The sequence below is a fragment of the Phyllostomus discolor genome, chromosome 1, assembly GCF_004126475.2.
Source record: "Phyllostomus discolor isolate MPI-MPIP mPhyDis1 chromosome 1, mPhyDis1.pri.v3, whole genome shotgun sequence".
Classification (NCBI taxonomy): domain Eukaryota; kingdom Metazoa; phylum Chordata; class Mammalia; order Chiroptera; family Phyllostomidae; genus Phyllostomus; species Phyllostomus discolor.
Window position 1 is genome coordinate 81,635,940 of NC_040903.2, and position 25,531 is coordinate 81,661,470.

Genomic DNA, 25,531 nt, shown 5'->3' on the forward strand with positions numbered 1-25,531 from the left:
TACCTGAATGTCTTCAGACAAAGCAAAAGGGGGGAAAGGAAGAAAGGACTGGGGAGAAAAAGAGAGGAAGTGAGAAAATAAGAGTAAATATCAAAATAGTAAAATGATTTTAAAATGAGCACTTAAAAGACCCGGACAAGGTGTTAGCAAATGTATTAGAGTACAAGTTACTATTTTTTAAATGGCCTTACTATTTATCATGTCCTCTTTTTAAACTACTTTTTGCTAATAATTATATTTCTAGGGACAAGGGAAATACTGGATACAACTATATAATGTAGTCATGCATAGTGGTACACAGAATTCTGCACTGCTCCCTCTCGTCCACTAGGCAATGGCCACAGCAAATGCCATAAGGCACTTCGAACATGAACGAACATCAAGGCTTAGCTGGTCTTACTAATCTTTGCTCCAAATCCATCTTTTAAAAATTCAGACTTCAGTCTTTTACAACTATTTTCACATGAATTTATTTTTAAGAACTAAAACATTATCCTAAAATATATTTCTAACTTGTTAAGTACTGCTCTAAAAACTATTTTTCTGCACATCTTCCACAAAACAAAAATCAAGATCATTTGTCCCTTCAGTTCAGAGGTCTGATCGTAGTTTTTTAAACACAATGAAAATCACTCCATTTGTGATTTTTATGGAGGATGTGAAAGTCTGTCTAAAAGTTATCTAAACAAAGAGTCAAATGTACCCTCGGAGTCTCCATTTTTTGGAAGAAATTTTGTGCGTTCTTGTGTGCCTGAGCTATAAAACCTTAGGAATAATACTCTGGTCTGGTACTCTCACTTTTAAAAGTCATCTGGGATTCCACATTTGACCCAGAACAAAGCAGCAATTTTTCTGAATCGTCTCTGTGCCTTCGTGTCCAAAGCTCCCCTATACTTTGAGACCTTGGGGACAGGGTTTCAAATTGGATATAAGTCTCTTTTGCCAAATCCTCGTCCCAGAAGGAATCTGATTTACACTGCAGCTTGCAAACTTTGTACAACAGGAAAAAAATCAATGGCAAGACAACAACACAGGCAGTACCGCTCACCGCAATAAGGACAGGCCCAGGAGAGTGACTTTCTTCAACTCTGTCAGTAGAAAAAGTGATACACTGGTCTTTCTGGGGAGGCACTCCTTTTGGAGAGACACATGCTATGTATTGCCCACCCGGTTCCAAGCCTTCAATGGTTATTTGGTTGCTGCTGGAGTCTGCATTCAGCAGCAGCAGGTCCTCTTCACCATGCTTGGAATACAACACAGTCACCTCAGGGTTATGCGTGATGTTAACAGTGTTCCATGTCAAGGTCACACTCTCTTTGGTCCCACTGACTGCTCTGAGATTTTCGACTGTGGCATTTGTCTCCATAGGCATTGTTTGATCCAGTAATGCCAGATCTTTTTTACTTGCACTAGCTGGGGGAAGCTTACTTCCACCCATCCCCACCTTTAAATTTCTTTTCCCATCTGAATGGAGCTGGAATGACTGTCGACTGACCACAGTGGTGCTTGTTGAAATTCTAGTACTTAGAGTTGTAGTTGAAGAAAGAGTGGAGGAAAAGAAAGGAGATAAGGGGAAGGAAGCAGCAGAAGAAGGAGATGAAGTGGAAGTAGAAAGAAAAGTTGCAGGAGATGGGGAGAAAGAAGAGGAGGAAGAGTGCCAGGGAGATGGTGGAGAACCAGGTATGGACATGGACCTTCTAGATCCCAGCTGGACTTCTCGCTGAGGGTGACCTCCAGTTCTTTCAGCAGTGTCTGGTGCTGCAGTGGTTGTGACAACACCAACCACTGTCACAGTAACCACAGCTTCTGACATCCCAGCCAAATTTTTGGCCTTGCACTTGTAATCCCCAGCATCCTTGTAAGAAATGCCTGTCAGGCTTATTATGGACCATCTGACTCCTTCCCCTGGAGAGTCCTGAATTACTGGAAGAAAAAAATATATAACTCTGTGAGGTGGGGGGAAGGAAAAACCAACATGCCAGCTGAAAAATAAGCAACTATTTGGTTCTACAAGCATCCCTTTCCCATAAGCCAAGAGGGAAATGGCACACCACCAAACCCTGATGGCAAGACGGTGGCTCTGTCATTGCCCATGTGAAGGTCTAGGTCATGTCAGGTGCCGTGAGGACTGTATGGGGAATGGTATTTTGAAAGGACATAAAGCTGTGATTGGGAGACTTGATTTTAGTGAACTTTTGTCCACTAAGTTGTACATAACTCAGATAAGTCAATTAGTGTCTTTAGGTCTCTGTTTCTGTACTTTTAAAATTAGGGCATAAGACAAAAGTGGTCCCAAAGATCCCTTCTAATTTTAATACACTGTGGTCCTATAAAATGTTTGTCAAAAGACCTTGATTAAATATTTCCCCAAATATTTCTTCATTGTAATAAAATGCTACCTATCGACAGAGGGCACAGCAGGTCATTTTCTGGCCTGGAGAGGCCATAATTTGTATTTTCAAGCTTTCATTTTATATTTACTTTATATGAATTAATAAACCATGGATTCTTTTATTTGCAGAATAATATATGGTCTTGGAAAAGTTGGAATTTTACCTTCCTAAACACTAAAATGTAACATATGTCCATCCTGTCTTGATTTCTGAAGTTTTCTGAAGAATAATAATACACAGAGCAGTATCTTAGTTACCCCAAATTTAACTCGCTACCACAAAGTAAAAACCATTTATGATCTATTTGTAGGAATGTTAAGGCCTTGATTTTTTTGTTACATCAGATGTCATTATTTGAGCTTTGATTTAATTTAATTTTAAAGAGTTTTAAGTATATATTGCTTTAGTCATCAGAATATCACTATTGAAACTAACACCAAAGCACTACCTTGGTCACAGTAGGATCTGAAAAGTCTATGACACCAACATTTCTAAAATTGTACTTTTTGCTTCACAATAATGTTTGCATGTAATTATTTAAAGAATTATTTAAAAATGAGAAACTGGTATGAAAATCCCCTCTGCAGAAATTGTAATGGTTGTAGGACCTAAAGTGGGTGGATCCAAGAAGACACAGCAAGACAAGGGCCTCATGGGCAATCACTCATGCACTGGGTCACATTGTTTTCTAAGAAAAAAATCAGATTCTCTAATTTCATCTGTGTAGTCAGTCAGATGAACAGGAAAATATCAACCAACAAAATGACTTTTCAAATCCCTGTCACCTAACAGTCTTAGCATATTTTAATAGAAGTAATCAGCCAATTGAAAATCTCCCCAGTCCATAAAGTTAAACACAGATCTTTGAAATCTCCTTGTTTTAACATAGGCCTGAATTAAGAAAATACCTGTGTGATTAACTGGTGCGCTGTCAGGTCTGGTCCACGTGAGCTGTGGGGTGGGGTAGCCTGTGGCATCACACCGCAGCAGGACGTTGCTGCCCAGAGCAGACGTGATTTGGGTGGCCGAGGCCATCACCGATGGCTTCAGGCACCGATCCAACACGGCCCGCTGAAATAAAACCCCTGCCAGGCTCTCGGGCTCACTGCAGACCATCAGTGTGTCAAGGAGTACTATGGAAGGGTCAGCCACTTTGGACATTTCGATCAGTTTGGAAATGTGACAGTCACAGAACCAAGGGTTGTCTTGCAGACCTAAACCAGAGGGAGGAAAAGGCTGATGAATTTATTCTGATGGCTTCCAATTACATCACAGCGTCTTGGAGAAGCAGGTGTCCACACTATCTCCTGAAAAACAGAAGTACTCTCAGGGATGAAATGGAGTCACCTCTCTATCAGTTTTGCCCTGCAATTCAGCCACCAGAATGAACAAATCCTGTCAGTTCCTATCGTTAATGATCACATCTAATGGTCACTAAGCACTTACTTTGTGCTTTGTTCTAAGCACTTGTGTGCATTATCTCATTTAATCCCAACAACCTTATGAGGAGGAGAGTATTATTATTCTTGTACTTTTTTAAAATCCTCAGCCAAAGATATCCTAATTTATTTTAGAGAAAGAAGAAGGGAGAGAGAAACATCGATGTGAAAGAGAATCATCAATTGGTTGCCTCTCATTTGCACCCAGACAGGAGATCAAACCCACAACCTAGACATGTGCCCTGCCTGGGAATTGAACCCACAACCGTTTGGTGTAGGGGACAACATTCCAACCAACTGAGCCACCTGGGCAGGGCTACTTCCATTTAAAAAGTAAGGAAGTTAAGGCACAGAGAAACCAAATAATTTGACCAAGGTCACATAGCTAATTAGCATCAGAGCCAACATTTGAATCCAAGTACCTCAGATTGCAATACAGTGACAGGGATATTTCTCGGGTGCTGTGGAAGTACTTATATTATTATAGGTACTGTAGGGTGCCCAGAGCACCTAACGCAGCCTGCACTGTGTCATGATTTTGTGTGATCTGAAGACACTGAGGTAGTATAAGTTCTGTGTATTGAGTGAGATGCAGGCAATGTGAGGAGATGAGATTGGAAAGATTGGCAGAGGTTAGAACATAGCTTGGCATGAATGTCATACGTGGTAGCCATGGAGGTGCATGTTCAACTCTTTCCTCCAGAGCGAATGAGCAGCCAGGAGCATAGTTGGCTGACAGCCTCTAGTTGCAAGTGCCTTCAGGATCTGCCTCAGCTTTCAGAGTTCTTAGCTGAAATGTCTTGGCCTTATGTGAGCTTAAAGGAAAGTGAGGAAAATGCTACTGAAAACTAGAGGAAAGGGGACTCTTGTTATGGAACAGCAGAAAGTTTAGGAACACTGTGGTCAATAAGGAAATAGAAAACATATTCAGTAAGATAAATGTTCTAGCTAAGGATATTGTCACAGACTACTGAACTGCTGCCTGGTGTCTTCTCGCTGCTCATAATAATATATAAGCAGAGGTCCCCAGCTTTTTGGCACTAGGGACTGGTTGCATGGAAGACAATTTTTCCACTGATGGTGGGGAGGAGGGGGGGTATGGAAGGGGGCGGCTTCAGGATGATTCAAGTGCATCATCTTCAAGCTCACCTCCTGCTGTGCAGCCCCATTCCTAACAGGCCCAGACTGGTACCAGCCCTTGGCCTAGAGGCTGGGGACCCCTGAATTATAAAGAACAGACAACAGCTCAAGAAAGATATGAAAATATAAATATAAAATATAAGATATTTTTATATATAAAAGAGCTAATATAAATATAAAAGATACCAAACCTGCTGGGTTCAATAACAAAACTGTTTCAGTTTGGAGGCTCCTCAAAAAATTAAAAATGGAACTGCCTATGACCCAGTTTCCACTCCTTGGTACATCTCTGAAGAAACCTGAAACACTAATGCAAAACAATATATGCAGCTCTGTGCTCACTGCAGAATTATTTACAACAGCCAAGATACAGAAGCAGCCCACATGCCCACCAATAGACCAGTGGATGCGGAAGCTGTGGGACAGCCCTGGCGGGTCAGCTCAGTTTGTTGGAGCATCATCCTGTACGCCAAGAAGGTTGCAGGTTTGATCCCCAGCGGGACATGTACAGGAGGCAGCTGATCGATGTTTCTCTCTCACGTAGATGTTTCTCTTTCACATTCTCTCCTCCTTCCTCTTTCTCTAAAATCAATAATAAAAAATATCCTCGGGTGAGGATTAAGAAAGAGAAATACTGTGAGGGGTGAGTATGTGTGTGTGTGTGTATGTGTGTATGGTGGAATATTACTGGGCCATAAAAAAGAATGTAATCTTACCATTTGCAAAAGCATGGACAGACCTGGAGGCCATTGTGCTAAGTGAAATAAGTGAGACAGAGAAACATAAATGCCATATGATTTCATTTATATGTGTAATCTAAAGAGCAAAATAAACTAACAAACAAAATAGAAACAGACTCATAGATATAGAGATCAGACTGATGGTTGCCAGAGGTGAGGACGGTTAGAGGCTGGGTGGAAAAGATGAAGGGGTTAGGAAGTACAAATTGATAGTCACAGAATAGTCATGGGGATGTAGAGCATAGCATAGAGAATACAGTCAATAACATTCTAATAACTACATACAGTGCCACGTGGGGACTGGAAACATCAAGGGAATACTTTGTCTAACCACCATGTTGTACACTTGAAACTAATACAAAATAATATTAAGTGTGAACTGTAATTGAAAAATAAAAAAGGAATAAAAGTTTTTTTACTCCAAGCCTTTCTAAAATTCCCAAATTAAGAAAGAGCTTCAGAGTGAAACTCAAGTCCATGGTGGGTGGGGATAGGAAAACATTTGCTAAGATCTCAGAAGGTTCCAAGACAGTGCTTCTGAGCCGTTAGTCAGACAAGTCTCTGTAAGGAACTTGGGGTGATGTCCCAGAGCAGCTTCCCATAAATGCCAAGGTTGACAGGATTTACCTCAGAAAAATCTGTGGTCATGGCTTTATACTAATGGAGTGGATTATACATGATTCCCAAGGAGAAAAGACAGAATTATAGTTCAAAAAATTCTAAGAAGATTTAACTGTACATCTTAAATTCTACATTTCTATTTAGGCCTATTTTTATTATAATAGCACTTGACTGGTTCATATCTTTTATGCCAGTATTGGTAAACATTTACTGCTTTAAAAAAATCTTCTATCTTAGAAATTCCTTTACTTTCATGGTGAATCACCGTAGACTTCTTCCTCTTACATGAAATCCATGACCAGTTCCCTAATATTGATTTGAATCCTATCCAACCTGCCAACAAACATCAAATTCATTCTGTAATAATTAATATGTGTAGAATACTTCATGCTCTCAAAACATTTGTTATTACAGACTTTTTCCTTGTCAGGTAGTAACAATACAAGTTGCCATTTATTGCCTCCTATGTTGGAAAGACTGTACTTGTCAAGAATTGTGAAAGGTCTGAGTCTTACCCTACTCTAGGCAACCAGCTCATCCCAGTTTGCTGATTTTATAGATGTTGGCAGAAGATACAAGACTCCTGGTCAGAGACGTAGGAGAGTTTATTACTCACAGCTCTGGAGAGAGACATTGTCTTTACTACACTGGGCATGCCTACCCTTTGCTCTAAAGGGGTACATACCTCTGCCTCCCAAAGCAGCTGTAGAAACAAACATCCTTGAAAAGATAGTTCAGAACAAAGGCAGTCAGAGCCTGCCTCTGCTCAGAAGACGTGCAGAGATGTGACAGATCGTGGAAAATTGTCTCCCAAGAGCGCTAATTATACCAAAGGGTTGTCTTCCTCAATCCTGACAATAGAATGAGGTGGATAATATTAGTATCATCCTCACTTTAAAAAGGAGAAAACCAAGGCTCAAGAAGGTAAGGGATCTGCCGAAGGTCACACTAGAGGATGCCGTCAGGATTTGAACTTCACTATCTTGCTCTTAAAGCTCTTATTCTCTTCCATCGTGCATGTCTTACACTGACCTCAGGGAGCTTGTGTGACTTTTCCAACTTCACACCAAAGGACATTAAAACACACAAAGAGATTACTGTCTCAACTTTGTAAGCAGTCCTAAATCCCATATGTTGTAGCCTCCTAATCTAATACTCCTACCTAACTCATCCCTTCATCACCTAAACGCGCATCCACAGCCACGGGTAGCAGTGAGAAGGGCTGCTGTGGACAAAGAACAGAAGTCAAAGCAGCTCTGTCTGGAGCAGCAAGTCTTTACAGGGAAAAGGCCGAGGGCCGCAATACAACCCAAACAGTTTCATTCAGGCTTTGAGACTGTTATCAGACTGTGTTAACAATGAAGCAAAATTCTTTTAAAAACTAATTTAACTTTTATATCTAAAAGTCATGTAAACCAGGAAAATATTTTTAAATCCCTCAAAACTAAACCATGCATTTATTCCAGCTTTGAACCACCTAATGTCAAATGCACAACTTTTAAAACCTGGATAACAGTAACCTAAGTGCTGAACACATTCATCTAGTGTTTTTTTCTTCTGGGGACAAAGGTACAAGAACTCTCCAAAGTTAAAGTGTTACTTCTGCTGCATTCCTTCAAAGCAACATACCAACCGCAGGCTCAGTAATTTGCATTAATTATTTTGTATGACTATTCTTACTGAGGGCCAGATGGACTTTGCCTTATCTTTTTTCTAAAAGGCTAATGTTTTCCATGCATCACAGCAGTAAGATTTAGAGGGCTAATTTTGGGGGAAAGTCAGCAATAAATTCCTGTACAACAGTTATTCTGCAAACGAAAGCTCTCGGAGACAAAGACCATGCCTTAGTCAGCTTTGCGGAGGCAGTGGTGTTTAACAATTCAAGGAGGAAAAGGAAGTCTTTCTGCAAATGGTGCTGGAACACCACACATTTGCTTCAAAGAAAAGAAACCTCAACCCCTACTTCACACTATACTCAAAACTATTTTGAATTGGATCATAGTCATAAGCACAAAAACTAAGAATAAAGTTTAAAGGTTAAAACTATAAAGAGAGTAGAAAACCTCTGTGACCTGTAGGTGGGCAAATACTTCTTTCATGGGACACAGAGAGCACTAACTAGAAAAGAAAACAACTGATAAGTCAGATGTCATCAAAATTTGAAACCTTCTTACCAAAGACAGTGTGAAGAAAAAGAACAGACAAGCCACAGACTTGAGGAAAATATTCATAATGCGTATAATAGACAATAGACTTGTCTTCAATAATAAAAAGATGAAAAATCTTGAAAAGTTATAAAGGAATATACCATGTCCAAGTAGCCAATGAAACACGGTCAGCATCATTATAGATGTTCCTCAGCGTCGAGGGCGGTGAGACCCTGTTAGACCCGTGACAGGCTGAGAGAGTTGTAAAAGTCAAAAATGCATTTACCCACCTAACCTCCCAAATGCCACAACTGAACCTAGCCCACCTGAAATGTGCTCAGAGCACTTATGTTAGCCTACAGTTAATTATATTGTTTCATCCCCAAAAGTAGTTGCCTTCCTCTTCTTATCACCAGAAGCAGGAGACACAAAGGGGCTTTTTGTAGACATGATAGGATGCAAAACCATAAAATAAAATATCCAAAAAACACTGGTACCACAGTACACTCTAGATGGTAGTCCCCCACCTTTCTGGCACCAAGGACTGGTTTCATGGAAGACAGTTTTTCCATGGCCTGGGGTGGGGGAGATGGTTTCAGGATGATTCAAGCACATTACATTCAAGCTCACCTCCTGCTGTGCAGCCCAGTGCCTAACAGGCCCGGGACCCCTACCAGTCCTGGACCCGGAGGCTGGGGACCCCTGTTCTAAAGCATCAGTTGTCGACCCTCGTGATGCGTGGCTGACTGGGAGCTGAGGCTGCTGTCACTGTACAGCATCCTGAGGTAGTATCATTACACATGTCACTAGCTTTGGAAATGATCGAAATTCAAAATTCAAAGTACAGTTTCTACTCAATTTATATCACTTTTGCACCACAGCAAAGTTGAAAAACCATAAGCTGACTCACTGTACATCAGACCGTCCTAAACCTGGCACAGGCTGTGATCATCAGAGCAATGCAAATTACATCCCAGTGTGATGCTGCTCCCCCACCCACTCTACCCCCAAATGGCTGAAAGAGAAAAGACGCTTGTACTGGTGAGGATATGCAGCACGCAGACTGTTCTGCAGCACTAGCAACAGTGTAAAACAGTGCAGCCTCTTTAAAAACTAGCAGTTTCTCTTTTTTTAATGAGCAGTTTCTTTAAAAGTTATATATAGTTATTCTATGGCTTGAAATTTCAATCCTAAGAATTCGTCCAAGAGAAATGAAAATAAATGCTACAAAAGCTTTGCACAAGAATGTAAATAGCAGCTTAATTCACAAGAGCTGAAAACTAGAAACAGCCCTGTGTCCCACAACAAGAGAAAGAATGAACAACTGGTACCTTCATAAAACAGAACGGGACTCTGCAGTGAGGACCTCCCAATACACCGATGGGTCTCAAAAATATAATGCTGAGGGAAAGAAGCCAGGCACAGGAGTGCCTCTTATATGATTCCACTTACATGAAATTCTAGGGCGGACAAAGTAAGCTGGGGGGATCGAAACAAAAACAGTGTTGCCTGGGTGGGAGATTTACTGTGAAGGGGCGTGGGGGAACTTCCTGGGTGCTGGGTTATTGTGCATCCTGGTACGGGAGGAGTACACATTTACCATCATTTACCAAATTATACACTTAAGATTCACTGTATGCAAATTATACCTCAATTCCTCAAAATTAAAAAAGAAAAATTTACTACTTGGCTGTAAAAAAGGAGGAAGTCTTACCCTTTACAACTGCATGATGGACCTGGAAATAATTTTGCTAAGTGAAATAAGTCAGTCAGAGAAAGACAATTGCCATGTGATTTCACTTATATGTGAAATCTAATGAATAAAATAAACTAACAAAATAGAAACAGATTCATAGATACAGGGAACAGACTGACAGCTGACAGTGGGGAGGAGGTTTGGGGGGCTTGGTGAAAAAGGTGGAGAAATTAAGCAAAAAATCCAAAAAACTCATTGACACAGGCAAGAGTATGATGAGTATCAGAGGAAAAGAGCAATGGGGGAGGTAGAAGAGGCTACAGGGCATAGATGGTGATGGAAAGAGACTTGACTTGGGGCGGTGAAAAAGTCCAGCCATTGTTAATATAACGAGAACAGTTTGCACAGCATGGATGTAACCTGGCAGCCAAGGAGAGTGGATTAGAATACTCATGCATGAACAATGACGACTTCACTGTACTAGTCAGTGGGGGCAGTAGACGCCATGTGTACTGAGTAAGCATGTGCACTGTGTGGCCATCACATTCAAAATGAGAAAGTAGAACAGAAAATCTGCATCAAATTTTGTGTTAAGCTTGAACATTCCTCCACAGAAACTATTTGGATGATTCAGAAGGCTGCAGCTATGGACAACTGGTGAAGGGCAGCTTCACTATGACAACGTGCCTACTTCTGCATCACGTCTCATGCAGAGTTTTTTTTGTGAAACATCAAGTCACTCAGGTGACTCAGTCCCACTTCAGGCCAGATTTGGTGCTCTGTGACTTTTGGCTTTTCCCAAAATGAAAATCACCTTTGAAAGGGAAAAGATTTCAGACCATCAATGAGATTCAGGAGAATATGATGGGGCAGCTGATGGTGACTGGGAGAACTGTGTGAGGTCCCAAGGTGCCTACATGGCAGAGGACTGAGGCATCATTGTCCTGTGTACAATGTTTCTTGTGTCTTGAATCTTCTTTAATAAATGTCCCCATTTTTCATATGACTTGGATGGATACTTCTTGGACAGACCTCATATAGATGATGTATTATAGAATTTGCACCTGAAACCTATATAATTTTATTAGCCAATGTCACCCCAATAAATTCAATACAAAGTTAAATAAATAAAGGTTTAAAGAATAAAAAAAATGAGGCCCTGGCTGAGGCTCTTGGTTGGAGTGTCATCTCAGTGTGCCCTGGTCAGGGCACATAAAAGAAACAACAAGTGAATGAATAAATAAGTGGAATAACAGATCTTTCTCTCTTTCTTTCTCAAATCAATAATTTTTTTAAAAAAGAATAAAACAGTGATATCTCTGAAGGGCTGTAAATTGGAAGCTTGACTCTGCCTGTCTCGGCTGTGAGAGAGGGAGGTGAGGATTACAGACACAGCTCGTGGGCTCCCTGGAAGGCTGAGATGCCACCGGCAGCCCCAGAAGGATGCCTGGCTCGAGTGAGCCTAAGCTCTGTGGAACTCGTCTCCTCCATGCCTAGCAAAGGACAGGCATACCCACAGGGCTTGAGTAGTGTTTGTCGAATTAAATTAATGGTATTTTTGGAAATTCTTTGGAAGTATTCGGAGCCACTGCAGCCCCTCAGGCGAACTCCATTCTGAATAGAACACATGTTTACAATTGAACAATTTGGGTACCAGGAAAAAGCACCCGAAAGACATTTTATGACCTCCTGTACTGCAGTCTTTTTTCTCCAATATAAACAGTGTTAGGCCTTACGGAGTCTGCCTGTGTAAATATTTGCTTGTTCTTGAGAAAGAGGACATGGAAACACCTGTATTGAACATCAAAAATCTAATGTAGTTTCATAGTTAATTTAAATGTTTACTTGCTGGACACTACTTTATGTTTTATGGGTACATTAAAGTACAATTTTATTAAGTTGGTATTTTTACTCATGTAGAAGAGAGAAGGAGTAATGGAAAAGCTCCTCCCTAAATTTCTTTTAAATAAATTATAATATAAAGAACTCAGTGAAGAAACGCATTTGGGGGGAAAGTAAGCCTGGTATTATTACAGACCAACCTCGAACCACAGAGGAGTGAGGGAGGGCACGGGTTCTGCTGCCACACAGCCCGTGCTCATCCCAGCGCCACCACGGCTGGGCCCGTGGCCAACCTCGTGCCTCATTTCCTCGTCTACAAAACGGGGATGAAATGGTCCTTACCACAGTGTTAGTATGACACTGGAAGAAGATACACCCGTAAAGTCTAAGAGCTGGGCTTGGCCCTGAGTAAGCACTCCATCAATACTAGCTGTTACAATTATTATTACAAATAGAAGCTCTATCTGCCAACAATACTAAACACAGGGCAATAAAAATTAAATAAAAGCAGAAGGCATCCCAGTATAACAGTACATGAGTAAATTCTCCAGGCCCCCTGGGAAGATTAATTGCTACAGTTAAACACTGAGCTCTAGAAAATCTAGAACTGGTTCTCATCAGTGTATTTTGGTGGTGAACTTTAAAGACTTAAATGTAATAACAAAAAAGCCAAAGTAGAAAAGTCTTTCTTTATAAGACATTGCCCCCTCTGTCACAGCCGCTGTAGATAGGTAGCATGTACTTGCTTCTCACTCCAAAAGGCTTATAATCCATTTCACTGACCAGACACTCATTAGTTCCTTCACCCTTCTGACAAGTAGAACCTCTTCTGCAGCCCTGATGGACGCACTTATGAGCTGACAGCACAGCTTTAATGGGCAAGCAACATTTTAGGAACTCAATCTCATTGATCAAAGCCTCAGGCTTGTGTCTCATACATAAATATGAAAGGCCTCGCTGCCCACAGATACCTCCAAAAAGGGCCTAGTTCACTGATTTCAATCAGGCAACCACGTTTCCTGAGCATTCACCATATGCAAAGCACCATGCAAAGCACTGTGAGAAGACACAAAACAAGAAGAGAGAGACTTTACTGGAGGGAGTTTACATTTTAAGAACACAAGACAAATATATATAGAATGTAAACAGAGTCAAAATGGAAATATCCAAAACTAATCACAGCTAAACTGAGACCAAATCCATTAGGAGACCTATTTGGGGCCCATAAAATAACTGGTGTCTTTATCATTTCTGATTTGATTAAGAAAAGTTGGCAGGTATCACCCCTAACTAATTAAACCACTGCAACCTCATAAAAATGTCAGTGCCCCTCTCCTGCTCCTGAAGAGCCTGATGAAGGGCTGAAAAAGGACCTGAACAGCAGGCTGAGTGCAGCAGAGTATGGAGCATATTTAGCGTGCTCCAAGGAACCAGGGTAGGTTGGTGCTTTTGTCACTCATCTTCAGGCTCTCTAATGGCAGCACTAGTCTCTCAGTTTTGGAGGCAAACTCCCCTCTCCCCTCACAACACACACACACACACACACACACACACACACACCCAGAACCATTATATCTTATACCAGGTAGATGGGTAAATTGACCTAAGTCAACTGATGATGTGCTATTCCATCAAAAGTGGAGGTATAGAGTAAGAAACCAAATTCAATGAATATGAAAAGACTGAAAGTATGCTGAGCAAATTATCTGGACCTGAGAAGCATAGAGGCTTGTGAGCTCACCTAGAATAATTCTTCTTGGTGAAAGGTCCAGGCTTCTGGGTGATGCTGTAAGCACGTGGGGCCAGCTCTCCAGGAATTCTGGTGGCAGTGTGGTTAGTCCGTTGCTTGATAAATCCAAGTAGGCCAGGTTCTTCAGGTACCTCACTGCCTCGTTTGGCACATTGGTTATTCTGTTATTGTGCAAATCCAGGGTCCTTAGACGGGGCATGTCCAGCAGAGATGCCCAAGGGAAGGCATCCAAAGCATTCCCATCCAGGCGCAGCTCATGCAGATGCCTGAGGTTGTAAAAGCTGCTGGCCTCAAGGCTGGCGATGGAATTGTAGGTCACCCAGAGGTACTGGAGCTCCACCAGGTAGTAGAAGGCCTCAGCGGGGATGCCGCGGACGACGGTCTTCTCTATGCGAAGCTTCACAGTGTCCACGGGGATGTTCGTAGGGACCTCGGTCATATCCAGGTCATTACACAGCACTGACCTAGTGTTACAACAAGAACAGTGAAAAGAAATCTTTGTGAGATGAATTTGTAAAAAGCAGTACTCATAGAAACATTCCTTACTGGTTTTCACAAAGCATCAACTCAGCCTGGCTGACCATTCATCAATAATCTGTCATCATCACCTTCTAGGTTGGCCATATGAAATGGCCATTTTTGCAGGTTAAAAATGATCAAATATAAGCAGTTTCATGTGATGGGTTCTTCACACGCCAGGCCTATGCAATACACCTCACATCCATTACCTTATTCAACTGTCACAGCAGCCGTAGGAAGCCAGTATTGGGTAACAGGTAAAGCCACCAGCTCTGGAGTCAGGCTGATGTCAGCTCAGATTTAAGCTCTGCCACCTCCTTTGTGGCATAGCCAACCCTCACCAATTGCTCGACTTCATCTTCCCCCACAGCACTGGCAGGATGGTTCATTGAAACAGATGCAAAGTTTTACATCTTCCTGACACATAATAGACACTCAATGGGTTCACGCTATTTTTTGTCATCAATCTTATTTTTACACTAAAATAACTGAGGCCTACCAACATTAGATAACTTCCCAAGGTCACATAGCCAGTGGGTTACACAGCCACCCTCCAAACCCACATCTGTCCAACTCCAAAGGGCACACTTAACCTCTTTGCAAAATGGCCCATTTTAAAAGAATCCCCTGTTGAAGTTATAGATACTTTTTAAGGAAAGAAGGAGCAAGTGTTCTCACTAGATGTTCAAAGGTGAGCTCTATTTTAACAATGTGACTTCTAGCTAAGGAATAAACCAGTAACAGCAAGTTTATTCCTTTTACTACTCACTAACTTAAGTGACCTTGAGCAAGTCACACTGTGATCTTGCTTAGTGGCACATGCACATCATGCATTGGAAAACAAGCCTGTCCAATATGTAATGGTGAAGTATGGAGAATCAGAGAGTTTAGATGCCTTACAACTTGGGAAAAGATCAGTTTATCTCACGTCGCATGCTCATTCCCACTGGATTGCTGAAAATGAACAATGAAACGTTCACAAAGCATGATCCAAATTATAATACATTTACACATGCAGTGAACAGTAACAGCAACAGCCATTTGTGAAACACATCACATTAAATCAGTAAACTTTGAAAGCCAGCCTGTACCATAAAAAGAGGTAAAACAGCGTGAAGCAGATGTATTGCTAGCATCTCCTGTCTGTAACTTTAGGGGCAAACGGTACAGGAGCACCGCATTTCTTGGGACACCTCCTGCTCTTCATCTCTATTCCCTATCACAAATTTCAGTGCTACTTTAGACCAGAATGATCCAGTTTCTGTGCCTTAAATTAGCATTCCAAGGTAATGGAAAAAAGTTTGGATTGGAAGCTGAAAGACTCAGTGTCTTTATCAGCCAGTCACTGTATCAACTCATGCTGTGACCTTGGACAAGCCATTTAGCCTCTGCATGGTTTCATTTCTTCATTTGTAAAACAACAGCAGTAGAACTAAATTATTTCTAGAGCTCTTGCCAAGAGTAATACACTGTGATTTTCATAAAATTCATGAATAGTGCTGCCATCAAGGAGAAGGAAACATCTCTATGATTGTTTCTCAAAAGTACCCTGGCCTGACTCATTAACTGCTACATGTCTTTTGCCAAGTAGGTATTTAAGTTGTTAAATTCTTCTTATTGTCCTAAACCACCTAGTGAATCTCTCAAAAAGATACCAAGAGTTGGTTAAGTAAAGTTTATAGAATAGCAAAACAAACTACTCAATGACATGTTTTAATTTTCATTAATTTGTTTAAAGTTATAGAACATAAATTGAGTGACTCTTTTCAATAAATTATTTTTTAAGAAGCTCAATGTTCAAATAACCTCTAAAGTCACAAAACCAACAACTGAGTCATAAAAAAATCTGATTTTGTCATTAAATATTCTCTCCAAAATATCATGATCTATCATGTTTAGCTAACAAGAGTTCTGCTTTGCATGTAATTTCTATATTGGAGGACTCATGTATACATATGCAATTATTCTCACTTCACAGGCGGATGTTAAAGCAGCCAAGAGGTTGGATAACCTCTGTGAGGGCCTATAGTGTCTGCAGGGACAGGGCTGATCCATAGCTCTCAAACCTCTTTTCTTTGTAAATTCCAGTATCTTAAAATGAAAAATTCTAATTATGAACATCTGTAATTTCACTCTTGTGATCTTCCTTCCTACTTTCTGAAGTCTATCCAGTTGCCATGAATAAGCCTCAAATGAAATGGAAAACCCGGGAAGCAAAGGATCTAGGCATGTCTAGCCCCTGCTGATCAGCCCTGCTTTCTATAATCAGGCTGAGCTGGACACACACATTTCAATTTGACCTCCTGAAAGGAACATTTTGTGAATACAAGCGCAATGAACATTTTTGTAACTCAGAATGTGTTTGAGAGTCTCAAATGACTTGAGGGGCTTTTAAGAGCTACACTGCCCAAGATGAAAACAATGGAGCTGACACCCAGTATTAATATAATTAAGCTAAATTTTATGTCAATTAAACCTTCTCTCCTCTGATTTCTGATTGACGGTTTGCTTTCAAAATAAAGCTGCTGGCGGAGTCCTTTTTCTCAGAATCATTAGAGCACTTAGTAGCAAGGAGAGGAGCATACCTTGATCCGACGCCATCGGAGCTGCTGTGATAGCTGCAGGTGCACTGTGAAGGACACGAACAGCTCACTTCTTCCAAAAAGCTAAGCACCATGCCCAGACATGCTAACAGACGCATGGCTCCTTTTAGAGGTTATTTGAGCAAAAGGTAGAAACAAATCCTAAGCATTTAGAAACTAGTGTGCCTGGAATGCAAACAGCCATTTAGTAAGCACAGATTACTCAGGATTAGCTGAGATCTGTAGTTACTTAACCTTCAAGTGTATCTTGCAGGGGATCAATCTTCCTAGCCTTTGAATATGGTTTCAGCAAAGTAACACATTCTAGGGAAAATGAAAATCAAACACGTGTCAAGAAGATTTCAATAGTTGCCCATATCTAGATTTGCAAGGAGATGCCTGTTAAATTCTTTTCCTATGGATGAAATTGTTACTACACTTTGAAGCTACACTTAATGTTAAAAATAATCCAATTCTTAGCAGATACTAGAAAATAACTGCAGACTATTTACATTATAATATTATAAATTTTATTTTGTGCATTTATTTTTTCACCAGTATGCATAACAGTCAGTTTTACAAAATTTAGCTTTAAGAATAGAGACACATGATATAAAATTGATTTAGAATAGAGTTATCAATATTGCCACATATTGCCATTCTCCAAAAACAAACTAAACAAAGTCCCTAGCTAGGAGCATCCAACAACTCACTTCAGTAGTTATTTATTAGAGAGTGTTAACTATATCATTATTATAGTTATGTCCTGCTCAGGCAAGATGCCAGGTTATCGGTACAGTGAAATGCATGCCATGACAGAGAGAAAGAGAAGAGGCCTTCATCTCATGCATCTGGATTCATCAAAGGAGATGAACAGTAAGTTTACATATAAGGAAATAAAGAAGCATTCCCTACGGTAGCCAATGCACAAACAGAAGAACTATAAACTACACTTGAGGGATTCAGTCTATTAGGATAATAATCTATGTCTGCATTTGATCTAAAGGCGCTCATATTTTAAATAAAACATTGCAAAAAAGTAAATAAAATGTTTTGATAACTTGTGTTTTCCTCTTTTTTCAGATTCTTCCAGAAGTCAATGGGTTTTGAGGTACATCCATTGGCAAAAAAGTTGTCACAGGCATATCCAAAGTTGTCACAGCTTGATGGGTTTGACATTTGAACATGGCAAAGATCGCCCTCCGAAACCTACAACAAGAAGGGAAAATCTGGCACTATCCTATAATGACTTGGAATTTTAAAACATTTTCACATGTGGCTAAGAGGCCACCCACTACTGCCAGTTGACATTTCCAGATTCGTTTTTGCCTCCACTTTCTCTCCTGTTGAGAACCTTTATAATGAAGAAAAGTACACGGTACAGTTGAGGACCAATTTTGTGTCATTAATTATAAACATTGGAGACATTTAATAAAAATCAATAATTATGTGTTTAAATGACACTTCTGATGTCGGCTGCAATCATTTATTTATTTGAACAAGGGATAAACGTTTCATGCATCTGTTCTTCTGAGCAAAGGCCAGTTGAAATTAAGGGGAGCTTGAGAATGATTGATCTTTCCAAAAGAGCTATCAGCAGACTCTGAATTTAAAATGTATTTTTTACTCTTCTTCTGTGGCCTGTTTGGCCTTAAAAGTTTTTGTATTTCTTCACATGGCTATAACTAAAGCTGCTTTCCTAAATATGTGCATACTTGCATAAGCTTAATAGAAGCAGCATTGACATTCCAGGATCAAATTACTTGACCTGTACTAAGATTTAAGCTCAGCAGATTGGTTTATTCCATCTTTCCAAAGCAAAAGAAAATGAAAGAATCTGAGCTTCACTGAGGAGGCAGAAAAGAAATCCTTACCAAGAGCCCTAACAAAAGGGGTGGGTTTCTTTCTCCATCGTCCTTAAGTGACTATCCTGCCTGAAGCCTGGGATTTTTCTCTTGCATTTGAACAGCATGTCTTCTTTCTGGTAAATACACAACTATGCTCCCCACTTAGGGAGCCCAACATTGCCTTGCCTTGTCCATCATCTGGTAGTAGAACTACTCTTTTCTTTGAAATACCAGTTCCATGTATTTTGGGGTGGGGTAACCAAAAGAACTAAGCTGAGCCTCCCAAAAACCTTCCAGCAGCTTCTCTGCCAGAGAGTCATCTGAGATGAAACTTGAATTCAGGGCTGCTGAGCTGGTAGAACTGGGGTTCGGGATTGCCTGAGATTATCTTGCCACCCATGTGGGAAGAGCCTGTCACAGAACTAGAGCTCTAGGCATGTAAGGTTCTCCGGTGTCATTAGTCAAATAACTTAGGAGCTAGTTCAAAGTGAGTTTCTTTCACTTATCTCCCCAGAAGTCTTAGAACATTATCTGTGGTTTTTTAAACACTTTTTCTGTACCCATTGTTTGTTCAGAAGCATTTTAGACATTACTTACTTTTTATTGGCAACCACATAAATACAGGGATTGTAGAATGTAGAAGATTTTGCAAACAGTGGAGCAATGATGGCCATTGAGGGAGGGATCCTCTTTGGGTCACCGAAAGAAGCCCATAAGCACACGACTGAATAAGGGGACCATGCCACCAGAAACGTGACTATCATTACCACAGACATCTGTAAAATAAATCAATATTTGCCAAACCCAATATCTAAATAGCTAACATATCTAAAACAGCATAAAAACGATCTAGATTGGAATTTGAATAAGTTTATGTTGTTGATAGAAAAACTGAATTTTACCCTTCATTGTTCTTTGCTGATGGGCAAAAAAAGAAGTCGTCTGTGATAGCAAGAGTTTGTGAAACAGATGCAATATGATACAAATGTAGAGAGGGTTTCCTCTCTTCTGGTGTGCTAGGGAAGAGTGCAAATGCTGGCCTTGATGAAAAGCAGATATATACCCACTCCTAACTCATTTCTAGTAATTGTGGTATGAACTCCTGGCATACATAGACTAATCTTTTGCACACAGCTCAGAAAGTCTCAGGAACTAGAGGTGACGGCTGGCTCTGAATGTGGGACTGCCCATGGAAGTTAAAAGAGAACTCACTGAAATCTTCAAAAAAAGCACTTAGAATCTGAATTCCCTCTGCATGCAGCCAGGCAGCTGCCCCCTCTTCTCCCCAGAAGCACCCAGAAGGTCAGTGTAAAAGGGAGAAAGCAGGGAAACTCAGGACTGGGGGACACTGGGCTCAATTGAGAGCTAGAGCACTGTACTGGACAGAGGGGTGCTGCATGCTGTCCCCCACCCTGCTCTGACTCATAGCATACAGGTGGGCAGACTTGTACCTCTCTCGCGGTCACTAGAAAGACTCCTGTCCTTGGAAACTGACCAGCCCAGAAGAAAAGACCCAGAGAAGTGGATCGTCGGAAAGCCCCCCAAAGAAACATCCCAACCAAAGAGCCCATTTGAAGTTTTTGGTCAGCATTTTAGTGCATCACTCAGTACTCAGGACAGCCACTGACCACCAGACACTGAGGAAACACGAAAACTGACAGGCAGAGACCAAAATGGCTCAGGAACTCAGGAGAAACAATATGTGATGAACACAAGGAAAACATATACAGAAGATATAAAACAAGAAGAGGATGCTATTAAAAAGGAGCGTAGAGTGTAAAATAATTCTTTTATCTGTAACAATGGTTTTATCCTATATAGGAGAGCAGGATTTTTAAATGCAGTAGGAAGGGCAAGGTAAATGAGGTGAGTTGTGCAAGTGCAGGGTCAGATCCTGTCTTTCTGTAAAGTTATATTGTGTTCAATATGGGGTTTTGCATTAATTTTTATTTTTAACAATATTGCATTAACTGCTTTTTTTAATTACTGAATTGTTTGGTGCCTATTTAAATTTTGCACCCAAGGCTTAAGTGTCACCCTCCCTACCCAATCCCAGACTTGGACAAGGCTGAGGAAATCTGTCAGAAAGTAGAAATAAAAACAAACCCCAAACAGGGACAACATAAAATAGGCAATTTTTTTAAAATCAGAAGATAAATCCAGGAGATTAAATATCCAAATAAAAGGAGTTCCAGGAAAAGAGAACAGAGAAAACAAAGCAGGATGGAAGATCACCAGAGAAATAACATAAAAACTCTCCCAAAGGGGGGCCCGGGTCTCCCCAGTGCAGGCACTTACCACAGCCCAGCACAGTGGTGAACGAAGAGCCACACCAAGGCACACTAGCATGAACATCCAGAAAACCAGATCCTACCAGCCTCCAGAGATAACACACAGATTGCAACAAAGAGTCAGTCACCAGCATGCTGTGAGCCTTCTCAAGAGCAACACCAGAAGCTAGGAGATTATAGGGCATGCCTTCAAAGTTCTTGGAAGATCATCTGTCTACTTAGAATTTTATTCCAGGCAAACAATCAGTCCATTGTGATAGTAGAATTTTAGAACATTTTCAGGCATGCAAAATCTTTAAAACTTTACTTCCTGATAGCTTTCTCAGGAATCTTCTTGAGAATGTGCTCTGCCAAATGAGAGGAAGTAACCAAGAAAAAGAAAGACATGAAACCCAGAAAACAGGAGATCCGACCCAAGAGAGAGGATGTCAGCTTTCTGGACTGTGGTTTTAGAAAATAGCTGGTGTAGAGCAGGGCAAGAGGCCCGGGAGCACCAGGAAGCAACGTTCCAAGAAAAGGAGAGAGTCTTCGATGCCTTTGAAAGTACTGAGAGGAAACTGATGCTGCTGGCGGAGAGATTAGAGATGAATTAGTGACAGGTGCACAGGGGAGTAAGCAAACGAACAAAGGGAGAGAGAAGAAGGGAGGAAGAGCAAGAAATAAAAAAAATAAACAAATCATTAACTCCATGGGCAAAAAGTTTTATAAAAAATGAATCAGGGTGATCACTCAGTAAATTACATGAATGTCTAATCACTGGGTTGTACACCTGAAACTAATATCATATTGTACATCAATTGCGATTAAAAATTTTTTTAAATCATTTAAAATGAAATACAAATCATTGACCCCCTACAGAAATCTGCAATAAATAAAATTTAGGTAACCACAACAATGTAAACTTGACTCTTCATCTAACCAAACAAGATGAGGAGAGAGAAAGATTGGTGAGGAGGAATAGAAAACCTTGGTTGCATAAGAGAAACAAATTCTCATTGTCCACGATGAGAAGTCAAGAAGAGCAAACAAAAATATTGAAAACACCCAGCTGGCATAGCTCAGTGGATTGAGCTCAGGCTGCGGACCAAAGTGTTGCAGGTTCGATTCCCAGTCAGGGTACATGCCTGGGTTGCAGGCCATAACCCCCAGCAACCGCACATTGATGTTTCTCTCTCTCTCTCTCTATCTCCCTCCCTTCCTTCTCTAAAAATAAATAAATAAACTCTTAAAAAAAGTTCCATTTAAAAAAATATTGAAAACAGCAGATTTGCTTTGTTTAGGAATATGGGGGCAAATGAGAAACAAAAGAACCAGATAGTAAGAATTGAGGGGGTGGGGAGAGGTGATGGCAGGGGCCAGGGGACCATGAACATGTAAAAGGCTGATTACTATGCATTTCTTTTTTTTTTTTATTTCAATCATTATTCAAGTACAGTTTTCTCCCCCCTACTCCCGTTCCAGCCCCTCCACCCAACCCTTCCCCCTTCCCCCCATTACTCCCCACCCCTAGTTTTTGTCCATGTGTCCTCCAAATTTGTTCCTGTAATCCCTACCCATTCCCCCCTGAAATTCCCTCTTCTCTCCCCTCTGGCCACTGTCAGACTATCCCCTATTTCAGTGTCTTTGGTTATATTTTGCTAGTTTTTTGTTTTGTTTTGTTTTGTTGTTTAGATTCCTGTTAAAGGTGATATCATGTGGTATTTGTCTTTCACTGCCTGGCTTGTTTCACTTAGCATAATGATTACTATGCATTTCAAGGATGTTAGTACCTTACCTTCGTTACGGCTACCTGGTCTGACCAGTCTCTGCTAAGGAAGTCAGTGCAGTTTCCAGCAGTGCGACATGCAATGGATCGAGCAACATGGTAATAGCAGTAGGACATCACTGTCAAGGGCACAAGAAAATTTATCGCAATGACTGTCATGGTGAAGGAAACAAAAGATCTGAAAGTAAGAAAAGGGAGTCATTAAACGACTGCTTGTTTAATGTACTAAATCGAGGGGAGGGAGCAGGATTATTATTGGAAACAATACTGGCACTGTCCAGCAGCCATTATATTATTCGTTGGCCTAGGAAGTGTATTTGACTCTCAGTCCATTTGGTCTAGGGGTTGGCAAACTGTGGCCTCCGGGCCAAAGCCAGCCTGTCATCTATGTTTGTAAATAAAGTTTTGTTGGGCCCACATTCTGACAGAAGTGTCCAAACTCTTGGCATCTCTGGGCCACACTGGAAGAAGAAGAGTTGTTTTAGGCCACACATTAAATACACAAACACTAATGAAACCTGATGAGCAAAAAAAAGTTTTAAGTAAATTTATGATTTTGTGCTGGGCCACAAGCAGCCCATGCCACAGGCTGGACACCCCTTTAGATCCTGTCCATGGCTGCTTGCACAGGCAGTGGAATGTTGTAATAGGCATAGTCTTGCCTGTAAAACTTAAAATGTGTATTTGTCCACCTTTTACACAAAAGGTTTTAGATTTAGTTTTAGAGTTAGAAACTTTGTTTTTCTGAGTAAGCTTTCATTTTCTTTAAGAAACTAAATTATCCTCTTTTCCTTAGTAAATATAGAAAAGCATCACTAACTAGCAAGCAAATCCTTGCAGGGACAGTGCTTTTGCTGCATAATTCTCAGAAGGTGCTTTATCACTGGATCATTTTGAAAAGACAGGAAGGAGCCAACCCTGGCTTTTGCCCGAGCTGCGTGCAGTCTAGCAATACCAACACCCCTTATGCCTCGCAGATTCTCCCTCTGAGGTGCAGATGCCAAAGGGTGCTCTGTATCTCCTTTGCTGCCAGAGGAGAGAGATGAAGGGATAGGCTAATCAGGGCAAGGGGTGCTGGACGGCCTTTACTTGCAAACAAGCATAATTCAATGCTGGAATCACATCACCCGTACCAAGGAAGCTCTTCAACACTCTGTACGGAAAACATTTGATGTGAGCTTAAATTTGAAATGGTGAGAACATGTCTACATCAAAAGCATTTGATTATCAAATGTAAAAGTGTCCCTTACACATCATTTTTCCGCCAGTTTATGGTACAGGTAGCACCCGTAGGATCGGGGGCGTAACTAGCCCACCCTATGATAGGCATCAAAGCCCAGAAGAGGCCATTGACCCAGGCCCCCAGGATCATGCTGAGGTAAGTGTGTGTGGTCGCTCTTCTTCCTGTTAACAAACATATGAAATAGTCACATCATTTGCCAGTAATGCAATTCATATCTTCACTTTGTTTTAACTGATTATTTAAAAATCATTATCAGTAGATTGTTTACAGAGCACCTTAGCTCACTCAAAGCCCTTGCACAGCCCTGGCTGGTGTGGCTCAGTGGATTGAGTGCCAGCCTGCAAATCAAAGTGTCGCAGGTTCAATTTCCAGTCAGGGCACATGCCTGGGTTGTGGGCCAGGTCCCAAGTAGGGGTGCACAAGAGGCAAGCACACATTAATATTTCTCTCCCTTTTTCTCCCTCCCTTCCCCTCTCTAAAAATAAATAAATAAAATCTTCAAATAAAAAAAGCCTATACACAAGGATTAACAGATCACCCAGAGGATAAGCTGAGAGAAGCACTTTCTAGACCTAAGGAAACAGCATCTACAAAGTCCCAAAATTGGGAGAAGGGTTGGCCAGGACCCCAAAGTGAGGGGACGCTAGTCAAAGCTAGAAAAGCAGCTGGGCTCTGGAGCTCTTAGGAAATTTGAATTTTATTCTAACTATAATAGGAAGTCATTTAAACTTTTGAACAAAGATCATCGGAGAAATGGAGCTGACGGCAACTGCAGCCATTATATTCACACTTGAAAGTGGCTGTGTGTGAAGGGGCACTTAGGCAAGAAAAGGATTCATTGAGAAAGCGGAGAAAAGCACTGCACCTGCATCAGGTCGGCAAATGGTCAGGTATCGATCCAAGGCCACGACCGTGAGTAAGCCAATACTTGCCATTCCGAAAAAGATATTCAAGCCAGCATAAATCTGAAAACCAAAATTGTACAGAATCCACCACTCTACACACCTTCCAAGAGACATTTACATTTTTATCCCATTGCGAGAATATATTTTAAATGCATTAAATGTTTTTTATTATGCCGATTTTTATTAAATCTTTTTTTGTTTTTCTATTATAATTGTCCCAGTTTTTCCCCTTTGCCCTCCTCCACCCATCCCACCCACCCCCATCCCACTGTCAATTCCCACCCTGTTGTCCGTGTCTGTGGGCCATTCATACATGTGCTTCATCTGGCCCCTTCCCCTTCTTTCCACCATTATTGCCCCCTCTGCTCCTTTGTACTAATTTTAAAATACATCTTCCATTGTCAAATTGTAACTGGTTTAAAAAAGGCATTTATGAAAAGTGTTTTAGACTTCATTAATTAAAATAATCTTTTTTAACATTTAAAGACAAAATAAAACTTCTATACAACATACTCTAGAGTGCAAATTCAAACCATAAGTTAGGTATAGTGCACGTAACCAACAAAAGATTAGTGTTCAGAAGGTAGACAATTTAATAATGGGAAAAGACA

General features: G+C 40.8%; 2 protein-coding genes and 1 long non-coding RNA gene across 3 annotated transcripts in view; 1 reads left to right on the forward strand and 2 right to left on the reverse strand.

Annotated features, from left to right (window-relative positions):
- LRIT3 (leucine rich repeat, Ig-like and transmembrane domains 3) lies at positions 1 to 17,927 on the reverse strand. The gene is made up of 4 exons (XM_028506238.2): positions 16,873 to 17,927; positions 13,760 to 14,232; positions 3,302 to 3,607; positions 1 to 1,923 (listed from the first exon to the last, which is right to left on the reverse strand). The coding sequence occupies exons 1-4, from the start codon at positions 16,986 to 16,988 to the stop codon at positions 767 to 769; spliced, it is 2,052 nt and encodes a 683-aa protein (XP_028362039.1). The 5' UTR covers positions 16,989 to 17,927; the 3' UTR covers positions 1 to 766.
- Positions 17,664 to 18,084, forward strand: LOC118500515. Its single transcript, XR_004903069.1, has 2 exons — positions 17,664 to 17,745; positions 17,953 to 18,084. It is a non-coding gene; the product is annotated as an uncharacterized LOC118500515 (long non-coding RNA).
- RRH (retinal pigment epithelium-derived rhodopsin homolog) overlaps positions 17,944 to 25,531 on the reverse strand; it is a 16,965-nt gene continuing 9,377 nt past the window's right edge. The window contains exons 3-7 of the mRNA XM_028507765.2: positions 24,881 to 24,980; positions 24,023 to 24,176; positions 22,782 to 22,950; positions 19,314 to 19,492; positions 17,944 to 18,078 (exon numbers count right to left, since the gene is read on the reverse strand). Of these exons, the coding sequence (XP_028363566.2) occupies positions 17,949 to 18,078; positions 19,314 to 19,492; positions 22,782 to 22,950; positions 24,023 to 24,176; positions 24,881 to 24,980 (732 nt within the window). The 3' untranslated portion in view covers positions 17,944 to 17,948. The remainder of the gene's footprint in view (positions 18,079 to 19,313; positions 19,493 to 22,781; positions 22,951 to 24,022; positions 24,177 to 24,880; positions 24,981 to 25,531) is intronic.